Source organism: Equus caballus, chromosome 27 (genome assembly GCF_041296265.1).
Source record: "Equus caballus isolate H_3958 breed thoroughbred chromosome 27, TB-T2T, whole genome shotgun sequence".
In the NCBI taxonomy this organism is placed as follows: Eukaryota; Metazoa; Chordata; class Mammalia; order Perissodactyla; family Equidae; genus Equus; species Equus caballus.
The window spans coordinates 20,443,591-20,465,355 of record NC_091710.1 but is presented as its reverse complement, the minus strand read 5'-3'; the positions used below and the strand labels follow the sequence as shown (position 1 = coordinate 20,465,355).

The 21,765-nt window shown below is 42.2% G+C and overlaps 1 protein-coding gene across 1 annotated transcript in view; it reads left to right on the top strand.

Moving 5' to 3' along the window:
- Window positions 1-12,166, top strand: part of CHRNB3 (cholinergic receptor nicotinic beta 3 subunit) — a 33,284-nt gene extending 21,118 nt beyond the window's left edge. Inside the window, exons 5-7 of the mRNA XM_014736519.3 lie at window positions 5,055-5,164; window positions 5,412-6,294; window positions 8,365-12,166. Of these exons, the coding sequence (XP_014592005.1) occupies window positions 5,055-5,164; window positions 5,412-6,294; window positions 8,365-8,499 (1,128 nt within the window). The 3' untranslated portion in view covers window positions 8,500-12,166. The remainder of the gene's footprint in view (window positions 1-5,054; window positions 5,165-5,411; window positions 6,295-8,364) is intronic.
- Window positions 12,167-21,765: the final 9,599 nt, after the last annotated feature.

Sequence of the window (21,765 nt, the reverse complement as noted above, 5' to 3'; positions counted from 1 at the left end):
GTGATTTTGTTTCCAGCAATCTTTGTTGGACACTGTGCTCGTTAACCCTGTCTTTAGAAGACAGAACTGCGGTGTGACAGCGCGGCTGCAGCCGATCTGCCCGGGTTGCGTCTGTTCCTGGGGCTCATGCCTGCGGTCTCAGTCTGCAGCACTGCCTGCTGGAGACCTACTCGGACTCTTCCCAGGATCAGCTGAGAACGTCTTAGTGGCAAGTGACAGAAAACCCAACCCAAACGGGCAAAAGCAAAAGTAGAATTTATTGGCTCTCCCAATCTGAAAAGCCCCGGGACAAGGCTGGCTTTACCTGCAGCGTGGTCCAGGGGCTCCAGCAGTACGCCCAGGGCCTGGGGTTCCCTCCAGGGGTGCTGGCTCCACGCCCTCTGGGTGACTCCCTTCCCATGCGGGCCCTCCTCTCGTGGCAGCAGCGCGGCTAGTTCAGCTCCAGCCTCAGAATGCTCCCCATGCTCAGGTTCAGCAGAAAGAACAGCTGGCCTCTTCCCGGTGGTCCCAGAAGTCCCATGGCGTCTCATCGATGCCCATCTGGTTACCCCCCACCCCTGAAGATCACAGTGGCTAGGTCTGAGGGCAGGCCCCCTCCTGGAGCGGAAGGAAGAGTCAGCTCCGCCACAGCTGGAGGGGGACAGTGGAGTGAGGTGGTCCCCAAGAGGAGCCTGGGGTGCCTGGCCAGGAGAAGGGCAGGTGAATTGGAGGCAGCAGATGGCATGTGTCCACTTTATTTCCTAATCCAGTTTTCTCCTCTTTCTATAAAGATCTCCTGGCATACCACTTCCTTCGCAAAGCCTTCCTTAAGTGGAGGCAATTAAGGCTCTTGTTATTAGGGTTCATCTTCGTTGCACAATTTTTCTCCCATTTGTCACTGAACTTGAACTCAGGGTAACATGCTTATTTGTATACTATCCCCACCTTTCAACAGATATTTTACTATTAAGGCCAAACAGATTTTCTGTTTTTATGTTGTTTTGTTTTTTCTTTTTTTAACAGGGGAGATAGAATAAGCTAGTGTTTTAGCCTGAGTACACTGCCAATATGCGTTATAGCTGTCAGCACCGGAAATATCCATGAGAACAGAGCCACAGAAAGCTTGACAGAAACGACTGAAGTTGTGAGGAATTTTAGGCAACAAATTTTCCACTGTAATGTATCATGGGGAGGGGGTAAGGCGGTGGGGCCTGGCCTTAGATAGACCTTGGCTGGAACACCATTGCCGCCAGTAGGCTGCACACCTCCCGGAGTTACGACTGCACGGCCTACTGAGTCCTACTGATGCAGCAGGCTTGAATCCTCTTTACTGATTAGCTGTGTGGTTTTGGACAAGGTACTTGAACTTTCTGAGACAGTTGCCTCATCTAATATAACCCTAATAATAGGTAACTTGTAGGTTTCTGAAAAATTAGCATTGATAAATATAAAGCACTTTGGCCAGTGCCTGGCACACCATCAGTGCTCAAGAAAGGGAACTTTTATTGTTTTATTACCAGCATGAACATTATTAGTAAAAAAAAAAACAGTAAGTTTGTAAAATATGCCCCAGTTTTATTTAAATAATCATACAAAGATACCCAAAAGCTGAGGTAAAAAGCATTTCACATTGCTAAGAGGGAAATATATGGGTTGTTTTCCTCTCTTCTGATTAGTCCCGACTTGTATTAGATATTTGGTAAATTGTTACAGTGTATTTTTCACTCCTACAAACAAGATTAAAAAAAAAATGCTTCAATAGCAAAAGCATAAAAGTACATGCCACCTATTTCGTTGCCTTCATCTTTTCTCAAGGAAACCTCAACTGTGTTTTGATTTGAATTCAGACGACGTCAGGAAAACCATTAGAGCAATACTCTCTTTGCCAATGCATCTTCATGCCCTGTAAGGCAGAAGTCTGCCTATTTTTTCTTATACAAGAAGAGAAAGGGGGCCGGCCCAGTGGTGCAGTGGTTAAGTGCACACGTTCCGCTTTGGTGGCCCAGGGTTTGCTGGTTCAGATCCTGGGTGCAGACATGGCACTGTTCATCAAGCCATGCTGTGGCAGGCGTCCCACATATAAAGTAGAGGAAGATGGGCATGGATGTTAGCTCAGGGCCAGTCTTCTTCAGCAAAAGAGAGGAGGATTGGCAGACGTTAGCTCAGGGCTAATATTCCACACAAAAAAAAAAAAAAGAGAGAGAAAGTATCTAAAACTGTGATACATCATGACCATGTGGGATGGGTCCCAAGAATGCAAGGCTGGTTCAACACTTGAAAATCAATCAATATAATTCATCATGTTAAAAACTAAAGAAGAATAACCATATGATCATCTCAATAGATGCTGAAAAGCCTTTTACACAATTCAGCATCCATTCATGATTAAAACAAAAAAGCAGCAAACTGGAACCAGAAAGAATCTTCTTTAATCTAATAAAGGACATTTACGAAAAACCAACAGTTGACATAATACCTAATGGTGAATAACTAAATGTTTTCCACCCCAAATCCGGAACAAGGCAAGGATATCTACTCTCCTACTCCTATTTAGCATCAGACTGGAGGTCCTAGCCAGTGAATTAAGGCCAGGAAAAACAATAAAAGGCATTCAGATTGGAAAGAAAGAAATAAAACTTTCTATTTGCAAATAACATAATTGTCTGTGTAGAAAATCTACCAAAAAAACTCCTTACACTAAGGAGCTAAGCAAGATCACAGATACAAGGTCAATAAACAAAAGTCAGTTGTATATTTACATGCTAGCAATGAACAATTGGATTTTTTTTAAATTTCAAAGTACCATCTATAATAGCATCAAAAAAATGAAATACTTAGGTATAAATCTAACTACGTATGTACAAGGTCTGTAAGCTGAAAACTATAAAACATTGATTAAAAAACATCAAAGAGGACCTAAATAAATGGAGAGAGAAATGATATTCCTGGGTCAGAAAACTCAGTATTATGGTGTCAGTTCTTCCCAAACCAATCTATAGATTCAAATCAATTACACTCAACATTTCAGCAGGATTTTTTGTAGACAGCAACAAACTGATTCAAAAATTTATATGGAAAAGGAAAGGAACTAGAATGTCCAAAATGATTTTGAAAAAGGAGAATACAGTTGGAGAACTCACGTTATGTGATTTTAAAACTTGCTGGAGGGGCCGGCCCGGTGGCACAGCAGTCAAGTGCACGTGTTCCGCTTCGGTGGCCCCGGGTTTGCCGGTTGGGATCCTGGGTGCCGACATGGCAGCACTTGGCAAGCCATGCTGTGATAGGCGTCCCACATAGAAAGTGAAGGAAGATGGGCACGGATATTAGCTCAAGGCCGGTCTTCCTCAGCAAAAAAAAGAGGAGGATTGGCAGCAGATGTTAGCTCAGGGCTAATTTTCCTAAAAAAAAAAAAAAAAAAAACTTGCTAGAAAGCAATGGTGATCAAGACAGTGTGGTATCAAGGAAAGGAGAGACACATAGATGAACCAAACAGAACAAAGAGCCCCACATATATGGTTAATTGATTTTTGACAAATGTGCAAAGGTAATTCAATGGAGAATGCTTAGTCTTTTCAACAAATGGATAGCTATATGCAAAAAAAAAAAAAAAAAGAACCTCAACCCATATTCACATGGTAATAAAAAATCAACTCAAAATGGATCTTAGATCTAAATGTAAAACCTAAACCTATAAACTTGTAGAAGAAAATATAATAAATCTTTGTGACCTTGGATTAGGCAAAAATTCCTTAGGTATGACACAATCCATATAAGATAAAACTGGTGAAATGAACTTCATCAAAATTTAGAACTTGTGCCTTATGAAAGACAGAAGTAAATACTTTATTAGTTTGGGCTCTTAAACTGTCAGGCTTCATACGCATGGTTTTCTGTAAATAGTCATGCAATTCTTGTGTCCTTTAGATTGTAGCTTTTTAAAGACCCATATCTTTTAAAATTTATTTTCCAAGGGTCAAGGCTCACAAATATTGTCTACAATAGACAGTGTCTCATCTGGAGTGTATAGTTCCCTCACTTCTCAGGCATCATGCATCTTCAGTATTTTACCATGTAGTGAAGTCACCCATCTGCTGTCTCCTGAGTTCCTAATGACAAAGTTGGCATCACTGGGCTCCAGGAAGCCTCACAGTGGGCACATCCTTGTAACTTTCTGAAATGTCATTTAATATTATCCTACATCATTACTCAACTGTCCACATGAGGGACAGTGGAAGAGAAGAATTTAATTTTCAGGTCAGATTTCATAAGATTCTGGATCCAAAATCTTTTTAAGAACGTCCACTTCTGCTGTAATTGGGTCATCTGTACATCATTCTCTTTGACCTTCATAATCCAATCAATTAATGGTCAGCTTTGTTAATCTGGATCCATCAGCCCTTGTAAAACATGCTAAATGATTTCATTCTATTATGAGGAAAAATAAGTAAGCATCTGGAGGCTAACAATATTAGAAATATAATTTAAAACTATAATTGGGCACTCACAAAATAAATTCAGTTTAGAACTTAAAAGGAAATTCTTGGAAAATAGCTTTTTCATTGGATAAAAGTTATAATGTCATCAAGAGTAGTCATCAGATACTGATGTTTCGTATTAACATACTGGGTGGATGTTTGTGCAAGACTCTTGAGCAATATTCAAAATCATTTGTACCCTTTATTGTGAGATTAAAATATCACTGGGCCAACTCTCCTAGAATAAACTGAGATCTAGCATTGCTTTTCTTTTGTTGCTTAAGACAAAATAGGCTGAAAAAATAGATCTTGAATCAGTGGCGTTTGTTGCTGAGCCTACTCGTTGGGAGGTGGATATGGTGATTTTGGACATCCCACGCGGGACAGGTGCGGGGGCCTGGGCAAGATCGGAGGCCAGGCTGGCTCTCGCTGTATCCTGAAAACTGCGCTGAGTCCAAGATAGGGTCATAAGACCCAAAGTGGACGAATTTCCCTTTTTAAATAAAACACTGAATTAGTAAATTAATATAAACTTGAAGATTCCAAAGTCTAATACGTTGAATTTTCAGAATAAAATTACAGTATACTGATTTCATGCAGGAATGGACAGACTACAAATTACGCTGGAATCCTGATGAATATGGGGGAATTCATTCAATTAAAGTCCCATCAGAATCTCTCTGGCTCCCTGACATAGTTCTCTTTGAAAAGTAAGTATCCCAAAAGAAAAGCAAGCGCACTGAGCAGATTAGGACTAGAAATAGAAAAGCCTGCTTTGGGCAAAATAATTAAGAGAAATGTACAACTTTAAGTAACAAAAGAATTGTTTCTTTTTAAAAAATTGTTTGACACTCTAGTAGGAAAGTAACAAAATATAGATAGTAACGTAGTGGGCAAGAAAAGCTCAATTAACAAGTGTTCAAGTAACCCTTGAGATGAAACTTACTTTTCCTACAGTGCTGACGGCCGTTTCGAAGGCTCCCTCATGACCAAAGTCATAGTAAAATTTAACGGAACAGTCGTTTGGACCCCTCCCGCCAGCTATAAAAGTTCCTGCACCATGGACGTCACGTTTTTCCCGTTTGACCGGCAGAACTGCTCCATGAAGTTTGGATCCTGGACTTACGACGGTACCATGGTTGACCTCATTTTGATCGATGAAAATGTTGACAGAAAAGACTTCTTTGATAATGGAGAATGGGAAATCCTAAATGCAAAAGGGATGAAGGGCAGCAGAAGAGATGGTCTGTATTCGTACCCGTTCGTCACGTACTCCTTCGTCCTGCGGCGCCTGCCTCTGTTCTACACGCTCTTCCTTATCATCCCCTGCCTGGGGCTGTCTTTTCTGACAGTTCTGGTGTTCTACTTACCTTCCGATGAAGGAGAAAAACTTTCCTTGTCAACGTCCGTTTTGGTTTCCCTGACAGTTTTCCTCCTGGTCATTGAGGAAATAATCCCCTCCTCCTCCAAGGTCATTCCTCTCATTGGGGAGTACCTGCTGTTCATCATGATTTTCGTCACTCTGTCGATCATTGTTACCGTGTTTGTCATTAACGTTCACCACAGATCTTCCTCAACCTACCATCCCATGGCCCCCTGGGTTAAGAGGCTGTTTCTGCAAAAACTTCCTAAATTACTTTGCATGAAGGACCACGTGGATCGCTACTCTTTTCCAGATAAAGATGAGAGTAAACCAGCAGGGAAAGGTAAAGTCTTAGAAAAAAAGAAACAAAAACACATGAGTGATGGAGAAAAAGTCCTGGTTGCTTTCCTGGAAAAGGCTGCTGATTCCATTAGATACATTTCAAGGCATGTAAAGAAAGAGCATTTTATCAGCCAGGTGAGTAAACGGGTATTCTTATAATAATGCTGCCATTGAGGTGTGCAAGAACTAATATTTTGACATCTATTTACAACAAAATGCTGTCGTTGTTTAAAATGTGACATTATCCGCCATCTGCTTTACACATGTAAAATTTCAAACAAGCCCTGACATAAAATAGGAATTTTAGTATGGGTTTTTTGGAAGAAGTTCACGAAAAACAGAATGAGCAAAAAAGAAGCAACTATAGATTAAGCACTATTCCTTTTAACCAGACTTAATACTATTCACAATAATTCTGTTCTACACGTTAAGTTGGTTGTCCTGGTCTCTGGTAACTTAGCTTTCATTTTTCGTGGGATGATGGATATTTCTATCCACAGTGTTTAGAAATAAAAGGTCAGAAAGAATCATATTTTTAAATTAATACAAAAATGTAGTGTTACAAGAGATATTTTGGTGAGGGAAGAGGGGGTAGTGATTCAGCCTACAGATTTTTTTTTAAATGTGGCAAGAGCATGGATTTCAGACTCAAAGCAGTCCTGGCCTCCGACCCTGCGTTCTGATTCCGGTATTCCATGTAACGTGAGACGAGCTGCTCAGCCTGAGCTTCAGCTTTCTGAAACCTGCCTTGATGGGTTAATGTGAGGCCTGAACCACAGAAAGTCTAAGACGCGCACTGTGCGCCCAGCGTGCGTGTTCTCAGCCTCGCGATGACGTGAGCAGTCCGGACGTGATGATCCTCCTCTGTCTTCTCCTCATCTTCTGTCCTTCCTGTAAATGATCCTTCTCCAAGGGGATGAGAATACTATTTGACACAAACATCCACTATTAAAACTGGCCTGTTGCTTAAAACAAGTTATACATTCAGGCCAATTTATAGGATTCAATTATTTCTTCTAAAATCGGTGAAAATTAGTGCCAAGAGCCTGAGCCCACAAATAGACTTACGAAAGAATGCTTTTTTAAGAAATATCCTTCTACATTTTATCCAGACACTGCCTAGTATATCCTCTCTCTTACAGTTTGTCATGTTTTCACCTACTGAAAATAATTTTTAAAGCACCAGAAAAACTAGGTGCTGCTGCAGGACAAACCTTTCAGCTGTTCTGAAGGGGTTTTTTTTCGTTTGTTTCTTTACATCTTTAAAAAATTTGAATAATGATTTGAATAGCTTTTTAAAAAATTATAAAAGTAACACATTATCAATATAAGGGATTTGAAAAATACAAAAAGTGCAAACAAGACAATTAAAATCATTAATAATCCTACCACTTAAAGGTGACACTTTTAATCTGTCTTCTTTGTGCTTTTTTCCCCAAGCTTTATTTCTAAACTTCTGTGTGCGCAGAAAACATTCAGGTTCTACATCAGCACCTGTTCCCCTCTGGAACGGCGGGCTTCCTGTCCTGTTCCATCTTCACAGAATCCCCATATAGGAGAAATGGGACAATTATTTTCCCTTGAGAGATGAGAAGTGGCCCCTGTCCTTCAGACTTCCCCAGCCTGGTCGCTGTTCCTGCTCTGACCGTGCTCTGACGGGCTGCTGCCCTTCTCCCCCCACCTCCCTCCCTCCAAGGGGAATTGGCCCCTCTCTGCCTTAGGAATTCCTGCGTCGCCTGGTCAGCTCTCCTCTTCGCAGTGTCCATTGCTCCGGGGCTGTGGCAGCCAGACCCACGTGTGGAGTGGAAGGAAAGAAGGCCTGTGACGTTTGGCTTTTATAAACCTGCGATTCATTCATAAGATCAGGAAGCATGACAGTCAGAGATCCTGGCTTTTTACTTGTGTGAAAATCAGGCTGTTTCCATGTTGGTCAGTGATGTTTACAAATGCGTAAATGATTGTTGTTTCTATTTGACATCTTCAGTGTTGAGGAAAGTGTCCCCCTAAACTACTTACAGGCTGGGTTTGGGGCCCTGTCAGTGAGTCACGGGAGAGAATCTGAGCCTGGATTGTGGGGGATATGTTAGGAGTGTTTTGAAAAGTAAGTTCTGTAAATCTGAATATTATTCTTTTTAAATGCCTTGAAATGAATTCAGAACAGTTGTGCGGCATCTTGAACGGAAAGCATCTTTTTCTCTTTTGCAGGTGGTACAAGACTGGAAATTCGTAGCTCAAGTTCTCGACCGAATCTTCCTGTGGCTCTTTCTGATTGTGTCCGTTACAGGCTCGGTTCTGATTTTCACCCCCGCGTTGAAGATGTGGCTGCACAGTTACCACTAGGAACCAGTCTCCAGACCAATCTAAAGTATTACCATAAAGACAAAAGTGCACCTTACAACTGGCATCCAGCTGGCATGTATGCACAGCATCCACACGCACGTGCTCCTTCACAGCGTCCTGATGGTGTTGTCCTTAGAGAGACAGCTTCGTGACGTTCATTTGCCGCAGGCGATTCCTGGTCGCCATCACAGTGGCACGCAAGCAGGACCTGCTCAGGCCCCTGCCGTGGCTCCCCACACGTGCGGGGAGGAGTCAGCCGAGGTCCAGGCCCGAGGCTACTGGCCAGGACACACTAGAAATTGTTGCTGGTTGGTGAACCAATGCCCTCAGAATCTGGAAAGAGGCCTCACTAAGGAGGCCCACCAAATTTCCAGGCAGTCCCCGGGTCAAGCTGTTTGTGTGAGCAGGACCTGGATTTCTTGCATTTACTGTGTCATTGCTGGTTTCACCTGAGTTGCAAACTGGGCTTGTATGTAGCGCTTCTGTAGCAGGGTGGGTGAACACATCTCAGCAACCATCTGGGGAATCCCACTGGCACAGCAGCACCTAGCACGGCACCCTTGTTATGACGAAGGTTCCAAGATGCCTGGTCACTGAAGTCCCCAAATAGGGCCTTTGTTAAAATGATGTGGCTTGAATGTGGTAGGGCTGTCAGGCGGGCGTTCTTCATGGTTTATTCAGAGCCTTATAAAGGATTTCAGATGGTGAAACCAGATCCTGCTGGGAGTTGTGACTTGCTGTAAGGTCACGTCGAAAGAACTTGCAATAGAAACAAAGTCATCTGCTACCAGAAGTGCGGTCGGTAAATTCCATTGTCTTCTCTGAGAAAGTTGAAACACTGAACATTCTCTGATAATGGTTTTTTATGTTCCTGCGCCTAATCTAATCAATTTCAACAGTACCCTCTAGGCTTTCCATTCTGTTTCTTTTTCTTTTTTGGGAGAGGGAGGGTGGCAGTGAGAACATTGAAGTTCTGCTCTCCTAGGAAATTTCAGTTGTACAATACAGTGTCATCTGCTGTACTCACCATGTTATACGTTACAGCCTCAGACCTTGTGCATCTTACAGCTGAAAGGTGATACCCTTTCACCAACCCCTCCTGCTTCCGCACCGCGGCCCTGGCAACCACCTTTCTACTGTTTCTATGAGTTTAACTTTCTTTTTTTTAGATTTCGATTATAAGTGATAACGTGAGGTGTCTGTCTTTCTTGTCTGGCTTATTTCTCTTAGCATAATGTCCTTCAGGTGCATCCATGTTGTCACAAATGGCAGGATTTCCTTCTTTCTCGTGGCTGAATAATATTCCGTTGTGTATATACACTACATTTTCATCTATTTATCTGTTGACGGACACCTAGGTTCTTTCCATACGTTGGCTGTTGGGAGTAACGCTGCGAGGAACATGGAGTGCAGATGCCTCTTCAAGAGAATGACTTCGTTTCCTTTGGAGATACTCCCAGAAGCAGGATTGCCGGATCATATGATAGTTCTATTTTTAATTTCTTGAGTAACCTTCATACTGCTTTCCATAGTGGCTGCAACAGCTTACATCCCCATCAGCAGTGCACGAGGGCTCTCTTTCTCCACGGCCCGGCCACCATTTGCTCTGTCTTGTCTTCTTGCTGATGGCCACCCTAACAGGTGTGAGGTGATAGCTCCCTGTGATTTTGATTTGCATTTCCCTGATGTTGAGCACTATTCATGTATCTGTTGGTCATTCGCATGTCTTATTTGGAAACATGTCTTTCCAAGTCCATTTATATTGGGGCTGGCCCGGTGGCGCAGGGGTTAAGTTCGCACATTCTGCTTCAGCGCCCGGGGTTCACTGGTTCGGATTCCTGGTTCGGGCATGCCGCTGCTTGGCACCCATGCTGTGGCAGGCGTCCCACATATAAAGTAGAGGAAGATGGGCACAGATGTTAGCTCAGGGCCAGTGTTCCTCAGCAAAAAAGAGGAGGATTGGCAGCAGATTTTAGCTCAGGGCTAATCTTCCTCAAAAAAAAAACAAAGAGAAAGAAAAAATAGTTCATTTATAATTGGGTTATTTGCTTTTTTGCATTTCCGTTGTATGTGTTCCTTATATATTTTGGATATTAACCTCTTATTGGATATGTGGTTTGCAAATATTTTCTCCTAGTCCATAGGTTGCCTTTTCATTGTCCCGGTGGCTTCCTTTGCTTGCAGAAGCTTTTTTGCTTGATGTATCATGCTTATTTATTTTTGCTCGTTGCCTTTGCTTTTGGTGTCAAATCCAAAACTTATTGCCAGACACTTTCCATTCTGTTTCCATGTGTCTCCCTTCCCCTCTGGGTGAACTTCAGCCCCACCCCACCTCCACTCTCTCTTCAGAGAGTCTGTTCGGATGCTCTTGGCTCTCCAAAATTGCTGCTACCAAATCCTTCCTTGCTGTTAGCTTGAAGCAGTGGTTCTCTTTTCCCAGTTATAATTCCAAATCCCTTTCTGCATTATTTTGTTTTCAGTATTTCTTATAAATGGTTTGCAGTTGGAGCTTTTTTAGAACCCAATTTAAGGGTTTAACCCACTCATGTATATTGTTACCACCGATATGTGCAGTCTTATTCGTGCTGTTTTGTTTAGTGTTTTCTGCAGAATGTTTTCTTCTTCTTCTTTTTCTCCTTTTCAGCTTTGACTGAGTTTTTCGGTTCCTTGTTTTCCTCTAATGGTTTGAAAGTTATGCATCCATTTCTATCATTTATTAATAAAAAATTAATTAATGCCTACAGCTGCCACCCCCTAAACAATTCCTTTAGTACCTTCACTTGCCCTCTTTCTTTATTACCTTTTATATTTTGTCTAAATCATCCAGAATTTTAGTTCCCGATTATTAATTTTTAATATTACGTCTCTTTCTTCAGAATAATTTATTGACAACATGGCCACAACCACATTATGAATAATTGATTGTTTTACTCACGTCTTGGCTCCCCGCTGTTCTTATCCTGAGTTTTCCTCCTTCTCTGACGTGTTTTGTTATTTCAGAGGAGTACCTCTCTAAAGAATTCTTTTAGAAAGGGTTAAGTGTGGTAACCTTTCTGAATCCTTGCATTTCTGAAACTGAAATTTATTCTACTTTCACAGAATAGGTGAGCTGCTCACACACCTCGAGTGCAGATTCATTTCTCCTCAGAGCTCTGAGGACGTTAGTCTGCAATGTCCCGTGTGAGAGACGAGGATGGTGAGGCCATCCTTACTCCTTACTGCTGGAGATTCCTGTTTTCCTTCCTGGAACTCTTAGGCTTTTCTCTTTCTCTTTGGACTTTAGAAACGTCCCCTGTATCCTGCATGTGTCTATGTATAGGACTTTCTCTCTTCTTCTCTCTCTGTTTTGGCACTTGATGACTGATGTCTTTCTCCAACTCGTGCAAATTTTCTTCTTATTTCTTTTGTTATTTCCTGTCCTCCGTTCTGTCTCTTCTTTCCTTTTGAAATTTCTGATAGAAGGATCTTGGTATTTCTGGATCTGTCTTCTATGTTTATTAGCTTATTAACTTTTCTCTCATTTTTTTTTATGCTTTTTTTTTTTTTTGGTGAGGAAGATTGGCCCTGAGCTAACATCTGTTGCTGATCTTGCTCCTTTTTTTTTCCCCCCCATAGCCCTGGACATAGTTGTGTATCCTGGTTCTAGGTCATTCTAGTTCTCCTATGTGCGATGATGCCGCAGCATGGCTTGATGAGCGCTGTATAGGTCTGGGCCTAGGATCCAAACCAATGAACCCCGGGCTGCCATAACAGAGCGGGTGAACTCAACTGCTCAGCCACGGGGCCAGCCCCCTCTCTCGTACTTTTTATTTCGTCAGTTTTTCATATGGTTGACTTGATGTCACAGCCAACTAATCTAATCTCCAGTCATTGTCTTTTCTGCTGTTCAGCCCACCTACTAAGGTGGGGATTTTGTTTGTTTGTGGATGAATCGTGTATTTGACTTCCAAGAACTCTAATTCTTCTTTTTGGGTGTCATACCTTCTGGAATATTTTGGGAAATACTAATTATAGTTGCTTTGACGTCTTCTTCTATTGTTTGCATTCACAATTTTTCTTCAGTGGTTAATTCTTCTGCTGATTTTTGAGACTTTTTGTGGTTGTTTTACTCAAACTTTGGATGATTTTTGATCTGTTTAGTCAGCCAACAGTGAAAACTGTTTCTCATTGCAGGAAACCTGGCCCCAGTCTCTTCCCTTTACTGTCTGTGTCCAGGCAAGCATTTCTCCAGTGTGTGTGAGTAGCTCATCTTCTGCATTTGGGGTCACTCGTTCCTCCGTAGCCAGAGGTAACCTTCGGCACTGCCCTGATTCTCTGACTCCAGTGCCCAGTCTGGATTCTCATGTGTCACAATGCCCACCTTCGCGGGGACGGACAGCAGAAGCCACTGTGAGAGCAGGGAGCTGCCGCAGCTGCTCTGGGTCCTCCACCTCATTAGTCAGTAATCGCACTTCCTCTTTAAGACCCCCCCCCCCCCCCGCCCGCTGTGTATAATCTTATGATTTTTGTAGGGTTTTTCTAGAACGAATTATTTCTTTGATGATCCCATCTTTTCTGCATGGGACCACATTCCACTGCTCTACTAAATTTTACCATAAATTTGATCTCATCTGTGCTACATATTCCAGCCGCTCCCAACCAATCTGGTCTATGAAAGTACGTCAGCCAGCTTTCCAGTGTTGCCATGGATTTGTTTGCATTTAACGTTTCTTCTGAAATATCAATATGATTTGGAGGAAAAAAAAATGAATAAGAAGGAAACACATCAGCCAGCCATTTTATACTAGAAATCTTTTCTAAATCCCGATTCCTATAGACACATCTAATTGTCCATGGCAGCTGGAACACTGAAAAATCGCCAAAGGTGACATTCTACCATGAGAAAAGGGTGGATCTATTTGAAGGACTCTGAATAATCTTGACTTTGCAGACTGCTGAATGCTGGACGTAGATGGGGACTGGAAAGATGTTTCTGTCGAGAATAGAATTGCTAATTTATTGGCAAAAAAAAAAGTGAAGCATGTCTTGAAGTTTATGACCCACGTGTGTTAGACTTGGCAGGAGGGTCAGGCTGCTGGATGTGGTCCTCCCACCTGGCTGTCTGCAGTCTCCTGGACATTTCCAGTAGTCGCCAAGCTGCTTTTCCTGCTTCCGGTCAGATCTCCATTCTGTTCGTACCAACTGGCCCTTCTCCTTTTCATACCTAATCTCTCCTTCTCTTGTGGCCTGGATCCCTCCTCTTGGAAACGCTCCTTTAATTACCCTCCCTGTCTTGTGTCCAGGCCTACAAAGTGTCCAGATCAGCTCTATTCTTAGAACAAACACAGAACCAAAGTGAACAGAAAAAAATAGAATTTTTCCAAAATAGCCTGGACTGCTTTTATAGAGAGATTCATGCCATTCAAATAACTCTCAAAAGCAATTCTAAATTCCAAGAGAGAAATCACGTTTATATTTTTTGTGTTTAAGTAATATTTAATATGGTCAATGTATTTGTTTTCAGTGGATACCAAATTTTGTACTATAAAGCTGTATTTTTATGTACTATCACATTATGGAACATTGGGACTCCTTGTATGATCCACATATTCATTACTTTTCTGCACATTTTATTGAATTTTTATAAAGGAGGCAACATAGTGAAGTGGAAACCAGGACATTAGAACTCTCAGGTTCTAGACCAGCCATTACCTAGCCATGTGAGCTGTGGGGCCTTAGGAGAGTCACCTGCCCTCTCTGGGTTTTAGTTTCCTAGTCAATAACAAGAGGTTATGACTCATGACTTTTGAAGCTCTCTCCTGCTCTAAAATTCTGTACTTCAGAGATTTATGCTAGAGCTTTCACAGTTTTTAAATGACACAACCTCTAATTATAACTTTGTTTCGTAGGGAAAATGTAAGCTACTCCATCACTGCTTTAGGGTAACATTTGCAGGGAAAAATTGTGATAAAAAACAAAAGATTGGGGGCCGGCCCTGTGGCTGAGTGCCTAAGTTCTCCCGCTCCGCGTCGGCAGCCTGGAGGTCACCAGTTGGGATCCTGGGTGCAGACCTCCGCACGGCTCATCAGGCCATGCTGTGGTGGCGTGCCGCACAGAAGAACTAGAGGGACCTACAACTAGAATATACAACTATGTACTGGGGCTTTGGGGAGGAAAAAACCATTCAAAGATTCCCTGCCTCAAATCCCTGATGGGAATGTGGATTCAAAGGGCAAGTCATGGTTTTCTTCCCTTTATTGAGAACACTGTTGACTTTAATTCATTACTTAACTACGTTAAACTCATTCATTTGCTAAGTAAATGACATCGCTAATCTTAGAAAAATGCGTTTAGATTTGAATTCGGCTTTGAATTTTAAAAATGCCGCATGAGACACTTTCCACAGAAAGCCTCTTTCTGACTAGGCAGAAATACAGCAAAGGTCAAACATTTATTCGTGTGCAGGCAGCCTAAGCCTCATTGCGGCTAAGGTGGGAGATGATAAGAGTTCAAATAAAGAAAAGGATAAATACTTATATATCACAATAACCCCAAGGAAGTAACCGTAAAAGAGGACTTTAAACCAGAGCAATTTTAATTTCAAATGTGTAGCAAGAAAAATCTTCTGTGGGCAAAACCTGCCGGCTAATTCCAACAAGTGGATGTTGCAAGACCCATACAAGTCTCACTACACGTGTCAGCACGGGGGACACACACATGCGCAGACACACACACACGTGTGGACACACGCATGCACAGACACACGCATGCACAGACACACGCATGTGTGGACACACAGCTGTCCTAACTTGCTCTCCTGCCTTAGGGTCTCTGCTCACACCTCACCTCCTCATGAAGCCTTCCCAGAACCCGCGGCCCCCACTGAGCTCCCTGCCTCTGAAAGCCTGTGACGTCTTCAGCCTCTGCTCCATGGTTTAGAATGTAATTGGCCTCTATTATTTCACTGAGTGAATTTTATTTCCTTAGCTGTATCATGGCATATCCTCCGTTATAGCCCCAACAGCATCTAATAGAGCGGAATACATGGTCAAAGGTTAATTAATAGTTGTTGATTAATTAAACTAGTACCAGAAAGTTTGGGTTGGGTTATTTGTCTAAAATGAGGTCAAATGTACACTCTTGCTCAGTCCCTCCCAATATTTGCAGCTGTGTGTGTGTGTGTGTGTGATTTTCTGTATGCACTTTTAAAAAACATTTTCTTGCATTAAAACATTTCTAACATTTAACGTATTATCATACGTTAAAAAATTAATAATTCCATATTCAAGTTTCCCTAACTATCTCAAGAATAGCCTAAATTCATAGCTAGCTCATCTAAAGTAGGATTCAACTCATGGTTTTATGCCTCTTAAATCTATTTTAATTTCTTTCTTGTCACTGACTTGTTGAAAGAACTAGATCGGTTTTCCTCAAGAATGTCTCAGTTTTTGGATTTGTCTGGTTGCTTGCTTCTGGGGTCATTTAATTTGTTCCCCCGTCTCCTGTATTTCCTGTAAATTGGAAGTTACGACTGTAATTTCAGGTCAATATTTTTGGTAGAATACATCATAGGTATGATATCGTATTGTCGGGGTAGACATGCTCTCTGGCCATCTCATCACTGCTTTGAAGACCAGTCCCTGGATGGAGATGATGCTGGCCTGCTCGCTCTGTCTGTCCAGAGGTAAATTTAGTGGCATAGCCTGTGGCCATACACAGAGCAAAGCTATAAAGACTCTTACCTATGACCTTGGTCTCTTTAAAGATGGTCTCTAACCAGCTACGTTAGAACACTGTCACTTCCAAACAATAATATTTTTATGCTTTGATGGACCCTTTGGTTGTGTCACAATTCTTTCTTGGAATCACCTACTATTCTGTGTTAAAGTAAATTCATTTAATTAACAGACATGGCAACTACCATTTATATTTGATCTCACATATACTCCTTCTTTGTATTAAGACTTTCTGTTCAGTATGTCAATAAAATAATAGTGAAAAAAAAGTAACATTATTTCTTTGGTTCATGGACAGTCTTAGGTTCGGAAGCACCAGCCGAGAGCAGCAATATACCCACTGGTATACATTGTCACGCCTCCGGGCAAAGCCACCGCTGTTGAGGCAGGGCAGTCCGGCCTGTTGTAGAATTAGGCAAGCCTCTGAACGCTCTGGGATGGGCACAGCTTTGGGCAACAAGAGGAGATCCAGCCAGGCCAGAAGAATGCAGCAGCCAAAGGGAAAGCAGCCATAGGAAAAAATATACAAATTATGAAGATTAACTCAGGCAACCTTCTAAACAGCCCTTGAAGGAAGCACTAACATCATCCTGTTTACAGATGAAGGTCCTGGATCATCACCCAGTGAGGGCATGGCGGGCGTGGTGTGGTGTGGTGTGTGTCTGCCCCTCTATAAGCCTGCTGAGCATGTGCCTTCTTGGGCCTGTGCACCAAACCTACACCCTCCAGAGGGTTCCAATTTTTCATAGGGGTTATGGGCATTTTGATAGGGAGAAGTCTACATTGGCCTGTCCCTCACATTGCAGGATGCTTAGCACCCTTAGCCTCCAGGCCCTGAGTGACAATAGCCTCCCCAGTCACTGTGACAACCACAAAGCCCCTTTCAGACATTTCCAACACCACCTGGAAATTGTGTGTGTGTGTGAGAGAGAGAGAAAGGGATGCAGTAGCACTACGTCTGGTTGAGACTTCCTGGATGCTGCTGAAGGGTTCCAAAGCTGAAGGGCGGATGGGCAAGGGGAGATGCTCCCACGTTGTGCCCCTGTTCTCATCTCCCTGTTCCTTCCCTGCACACAAGAGGCACACCCTAGGCCCTGGGGGAGGTTGGGGCTGGGTGGGGACAGCCTGCCTCTAGTGATGGTGCCTCCATGGTTCCTGGCACCTACCTGTTCCTGCTCCCACGCCTTGTCCTTTGTTCCACCCTGACTTTGCCCCCCTTGTTTGACCTTGCCCAACAGAAGGTATCAAAGCCCAGGTTGTTTAGTCAAAGGCTGCAAACTCGTGGCCTTGCACGCAGCTTTTTTTTTTTTTTGGCTAATGCAGAGACTATTTTTGTTTCTTAGTTGTCACATTTTAAAACTAGAAGATTTTATATAAAAAGGTGGATTTTCAGTTTCTCTTGAAAAATGAGAAGATCAAGCACCCAAGCCCACGTTCCAGCATGATGACAACAGACTGGAGCTCAGAGGGGAGCAAATCAGCCTTTCCTTGAAGGTACCACCCCATGTGGCTCCTGTCAACCCTGCATGATGCCCCGCGCCCCGTGGGGTAGTCTCTTTGCACTTCAGCATCTGCTAATGTCAAAGGTTTTTCTTCTCTGCCCGCTTCCTGCTGCCTCAGCCAAGAGAAGCATGAACTGGTGGAGGAGTTAAGGAGAAGAAATCTTGAGATGCTTCCACTCGATCCATGATTTATATTCCCAAAAATGTCTGCCATTCAACTCAGCAATGATGGATATTCTGAAGACTCATTTTTTTCCACATGAGCTATCTGCATCCCTTGCCCGCGTTAAAATAAACTTGGACCCTGAAGATAGTCCTGACTTTCCTAAGATAAGACACCATTAGCTGCTTCATCCATCTAACCTGCTTGATAGTTCAAAGCTTTCTTCCTCCTTCTAATTACTGACGGTGAAAGATGCTTTCCCCTTACAAGGAAGCCATGCCTTATGAGGTGGGCATGAGAGTGGGGAGGGGACAAGACGGGCCATCTCAGTTGTCTTTTTCTATTTTCATCTCACAAGAGAGACTGAACTGTATAGTGGTCTAGGTGTTACCGAACCAGGTTCATTTTTGCCCATCACTCAGAAAGCCAGTCACTGAGATGATGAGACCACAGCAGAGAGAGTGTTTAAGCACAAAGTAGCCAAGCAAGGAAGCGGCAGGACGAGTCTCAAATCAGCCTCCTGGAAAACGGGGACCCGGGATGTTTGTGGGGGAGGGCGCAAGGTGGTCTGACATGTGGAGATCAGAGATTGGAGGTGAGGAGAGGGGAGGTAATTGATGATCTGTGCAAGGCGTAGTGAGACTCCAAGCCTCTTCACAGGACGCACGTTCACAAAATGGGGGCATTAGTATGATCTGGGGGTGGAGTTTTTAGCCTCTTGATGTCAAAAGGTCACTTAACGGACATCTGCACAGGTCCAGTTGATAGATTGGTGGTCTCAACTGGCCTGAACTGGGCAAGGGGTCCTAATTCCTGATAAACAGCTCAAACACCCATTACCATGGGGACCCAGGCTCCAGGGAGATGTTACCTATAGGAGCCTAGTGGGAGTCGGGTAGCATATTTCCTAAGCAGCACAGTTACATTGAGTGGGTGAACACATAAAAGCTATAATCAGAAATTACAAAAAAAAAGAAAAACACTTTAGTTACTAGCTATCTAAGCATCAATGGCTAACTGTTTACAGGTTTCAAAGCAAATGGCTTAGCACTCAGGCGATGTGGGTTCTAGAGTTGAGTTTTTTAGCGATGTGATCACGGGCAAGGAAGCCACTCTACCTCTTGAGAGAAAAAAAAACGGTTGGGCTACGTAATCTGTGAGTTCCATTCCATCCCGAAATGCTGTTGATTCTGTGGTTCAGACACACAAAGTCACCTCCATGAGTGTGCACGTGTGTGTGCACACACGCAGATATTGATAATGAAATTATAAAAGAATTTCAAGTCAATTCTAAAGTTAAGAATCTCAAGTAACAAAGAGGTCTTTAATGTTTTAATGTTGTCTTCATAACCCTTTATAAATTTTCAATTCTTGCTTCCTTTTGTTCTTCTGAACAGACTCTCCTCTTTTCAAATGCTTATTTCTTTTTAAATGTGACAAGAGGTTTTCACATATTGAGGAATATGGGGTAACTATTCGGGTTCAAAACTGAAGGCTTAAACTAAATAAAGCTGACTTATGGCCTATCCAACATACATTATGTGTCTGCTCTAACCATTAAAGAACGCACCCTCTTAACATAAGAATGCATACTCCCCCTCCTACGCCCTATTGCTAACACCTAATCTCTTTCCTGTCTAGGCTCTTTCTCCACATGGTCCTGCGAACTGGCAACTGAATACCTCTTTGAAGCTTTGATGAATATGTACCATGAGTGTGTTTAATGTGTGCACTTTGTTCTAAAAAGGTATACAACAGTGAAAACCATGCTTCTCCAGAACGCTTTCTTCCTTTCTGGAAAAGGCTTTCCCAGGTTATAATCCTCACTCTGGCTCTAGTAAAACTCACCTATCTCTCTTATTGGTTATTTTGCGTCAACAAATGTAGGTTTGTTTACTTGCGAGTACGAGATCCTCTCTTCTCTGAAGATCGTTGAGCAACTTCTGGAAAGCTGGGCTGGGAAGTCTGAGGTATGTTGGAGTAGAAAAGAAAGTGTTAAGAAGTCAGGATTGGGGTTTTCTTGCCCCAGGCTGGAAGCACTTTCCTCCCATCTCCCTGCTTTGCAGTTCTTAAAAGTCTTGTTTTTATATCCAATGAGGTTAATATCCAGAGTGTATAAAGAATGCCTACAACTCAACAACAGAAAAACAAAATAACTTGACTTTAAAAAGGGCAAAGGATTTGAAAACAGATTTCTCTAAAGAAGATATACAAATGGCCAATAAGCACATGAAAAGATGCTCAATATCGCTAAGCATTAGGGAAATGCAAATCAAAACCATAAGAGGTATTACCTTACATCCATTAAGATGGCTACTATCAAAAAAACAGAAAATAACAAGTGTTGGCAAGGATGTGAAACTCTTCTGCACTGTTGGTGTAGAACGTAAAATGTTGCAGCCACTGTGGAAAAGAGATAGCACTTCCTCAAAAAATTAAAAATAGAATTACCACATAATCCAGCAATTCTCCCTCTCAGTATATACCCAAAAGAATTGAAGGCAGGGACTCAAAGAGATATTTGTACCCTCATATTCATGGCAACATTTTTCACAATAGCCAGAAGGTGGAAGCAACCCAACCCAAGTGTCCATTGATGAAAGAATGGATAAATAAAACACAGTGTATCTGTATACAATGGAATATTTTTCAGCATTAAAAAGCAAAGAAATTTTAACATGCTACAACATGGATGAACCTTGAAGACATTATGCTTAGTGAAATAAGCCAGTTACAAAAACACAGATATGGTATGATTCCACTTATATGAGGTACCTAGCGTAGTTAAATTCATAGAGCCAAAGTAGAGTGGTGGTTGCCAGGGGCTGGGGACAGGGGGAATGGGGGTTTGTTGTTTAATGGGTACAGAGTTTCAGTTTTGCAAGATGAAAAGAGTTCTGGGGGTAGATGGTGGTGATGGTTGTGTCACTGACTAACTGCCCTCAAAGGAAGAACTCAAAGGAAGTTTCAAAAGCACTTAACTATTTCTCAAAGTTGTTTTTCAGTTGTTAAGAGATGCAATTTACCAACCACTCTGAACTGGTGGTCCAAACCCCACCACAAAAGTGATGCTGCTCAGAGGGACTGAGAAGTATCCAAGAGTTACCTGTGCTTCATTTTAACGTTAAGATCTCCACCCCAGGAGGAGCGTAACCTTAGTAACACAACATGCAATGTATGTGGAGGCACGTTTTCAAACTGCACCCATGAGAGTTTATGCCCACCTCTACACGTAATGATGAAACTTACCTTCTGAATATTTATTCCCCATCTGAAATAAAAGGCACATGTTTCCTCCCCCTTGCTCAGGGGCCACAGCTTTGGAAATGTTCCCTGTGGTCTCTTTATCCGCTGCAAATAAATTTTACTTTGTGTGACAACTCCTTCTGGTAAAGGCTTTGATGTCAACTCACCCAGAAGCAAACCTGCTTTGGTTCAGTAACAGTTGCACAACAATGTGAATGTATTTAATACCGCTGCATTGTACACTTAAAAATGGTTAAGATGATACATTTTATGTTATGTATATTTTACCACAGTTAAACTTTTTTAAAAATGAAATTAAATATTGATTGTCTTAATAGGAAAAAAAAAGTATCAAGTACCAACCAAACTTCTGTAAACATAGATAAAATATAGGTACTACAATCACAAATATGAGAAGGATTAAAAGTACTTTAAAACAGAGTCATTCAAATTTAAGACCTCCACCTGGTGTACCACAGACTGCCTTATGCTCCAGGATAGACAGACGGGGAAGAACTGACACGTGGTGATAGAAGTCACAGTGTATCAACACGATGGAGATTATGCAGTCACAAAAATTATACTTCAAGACTATGTAACATCACGCAGAAATGTTGCTGACATAATGTTTTGAGAAAAC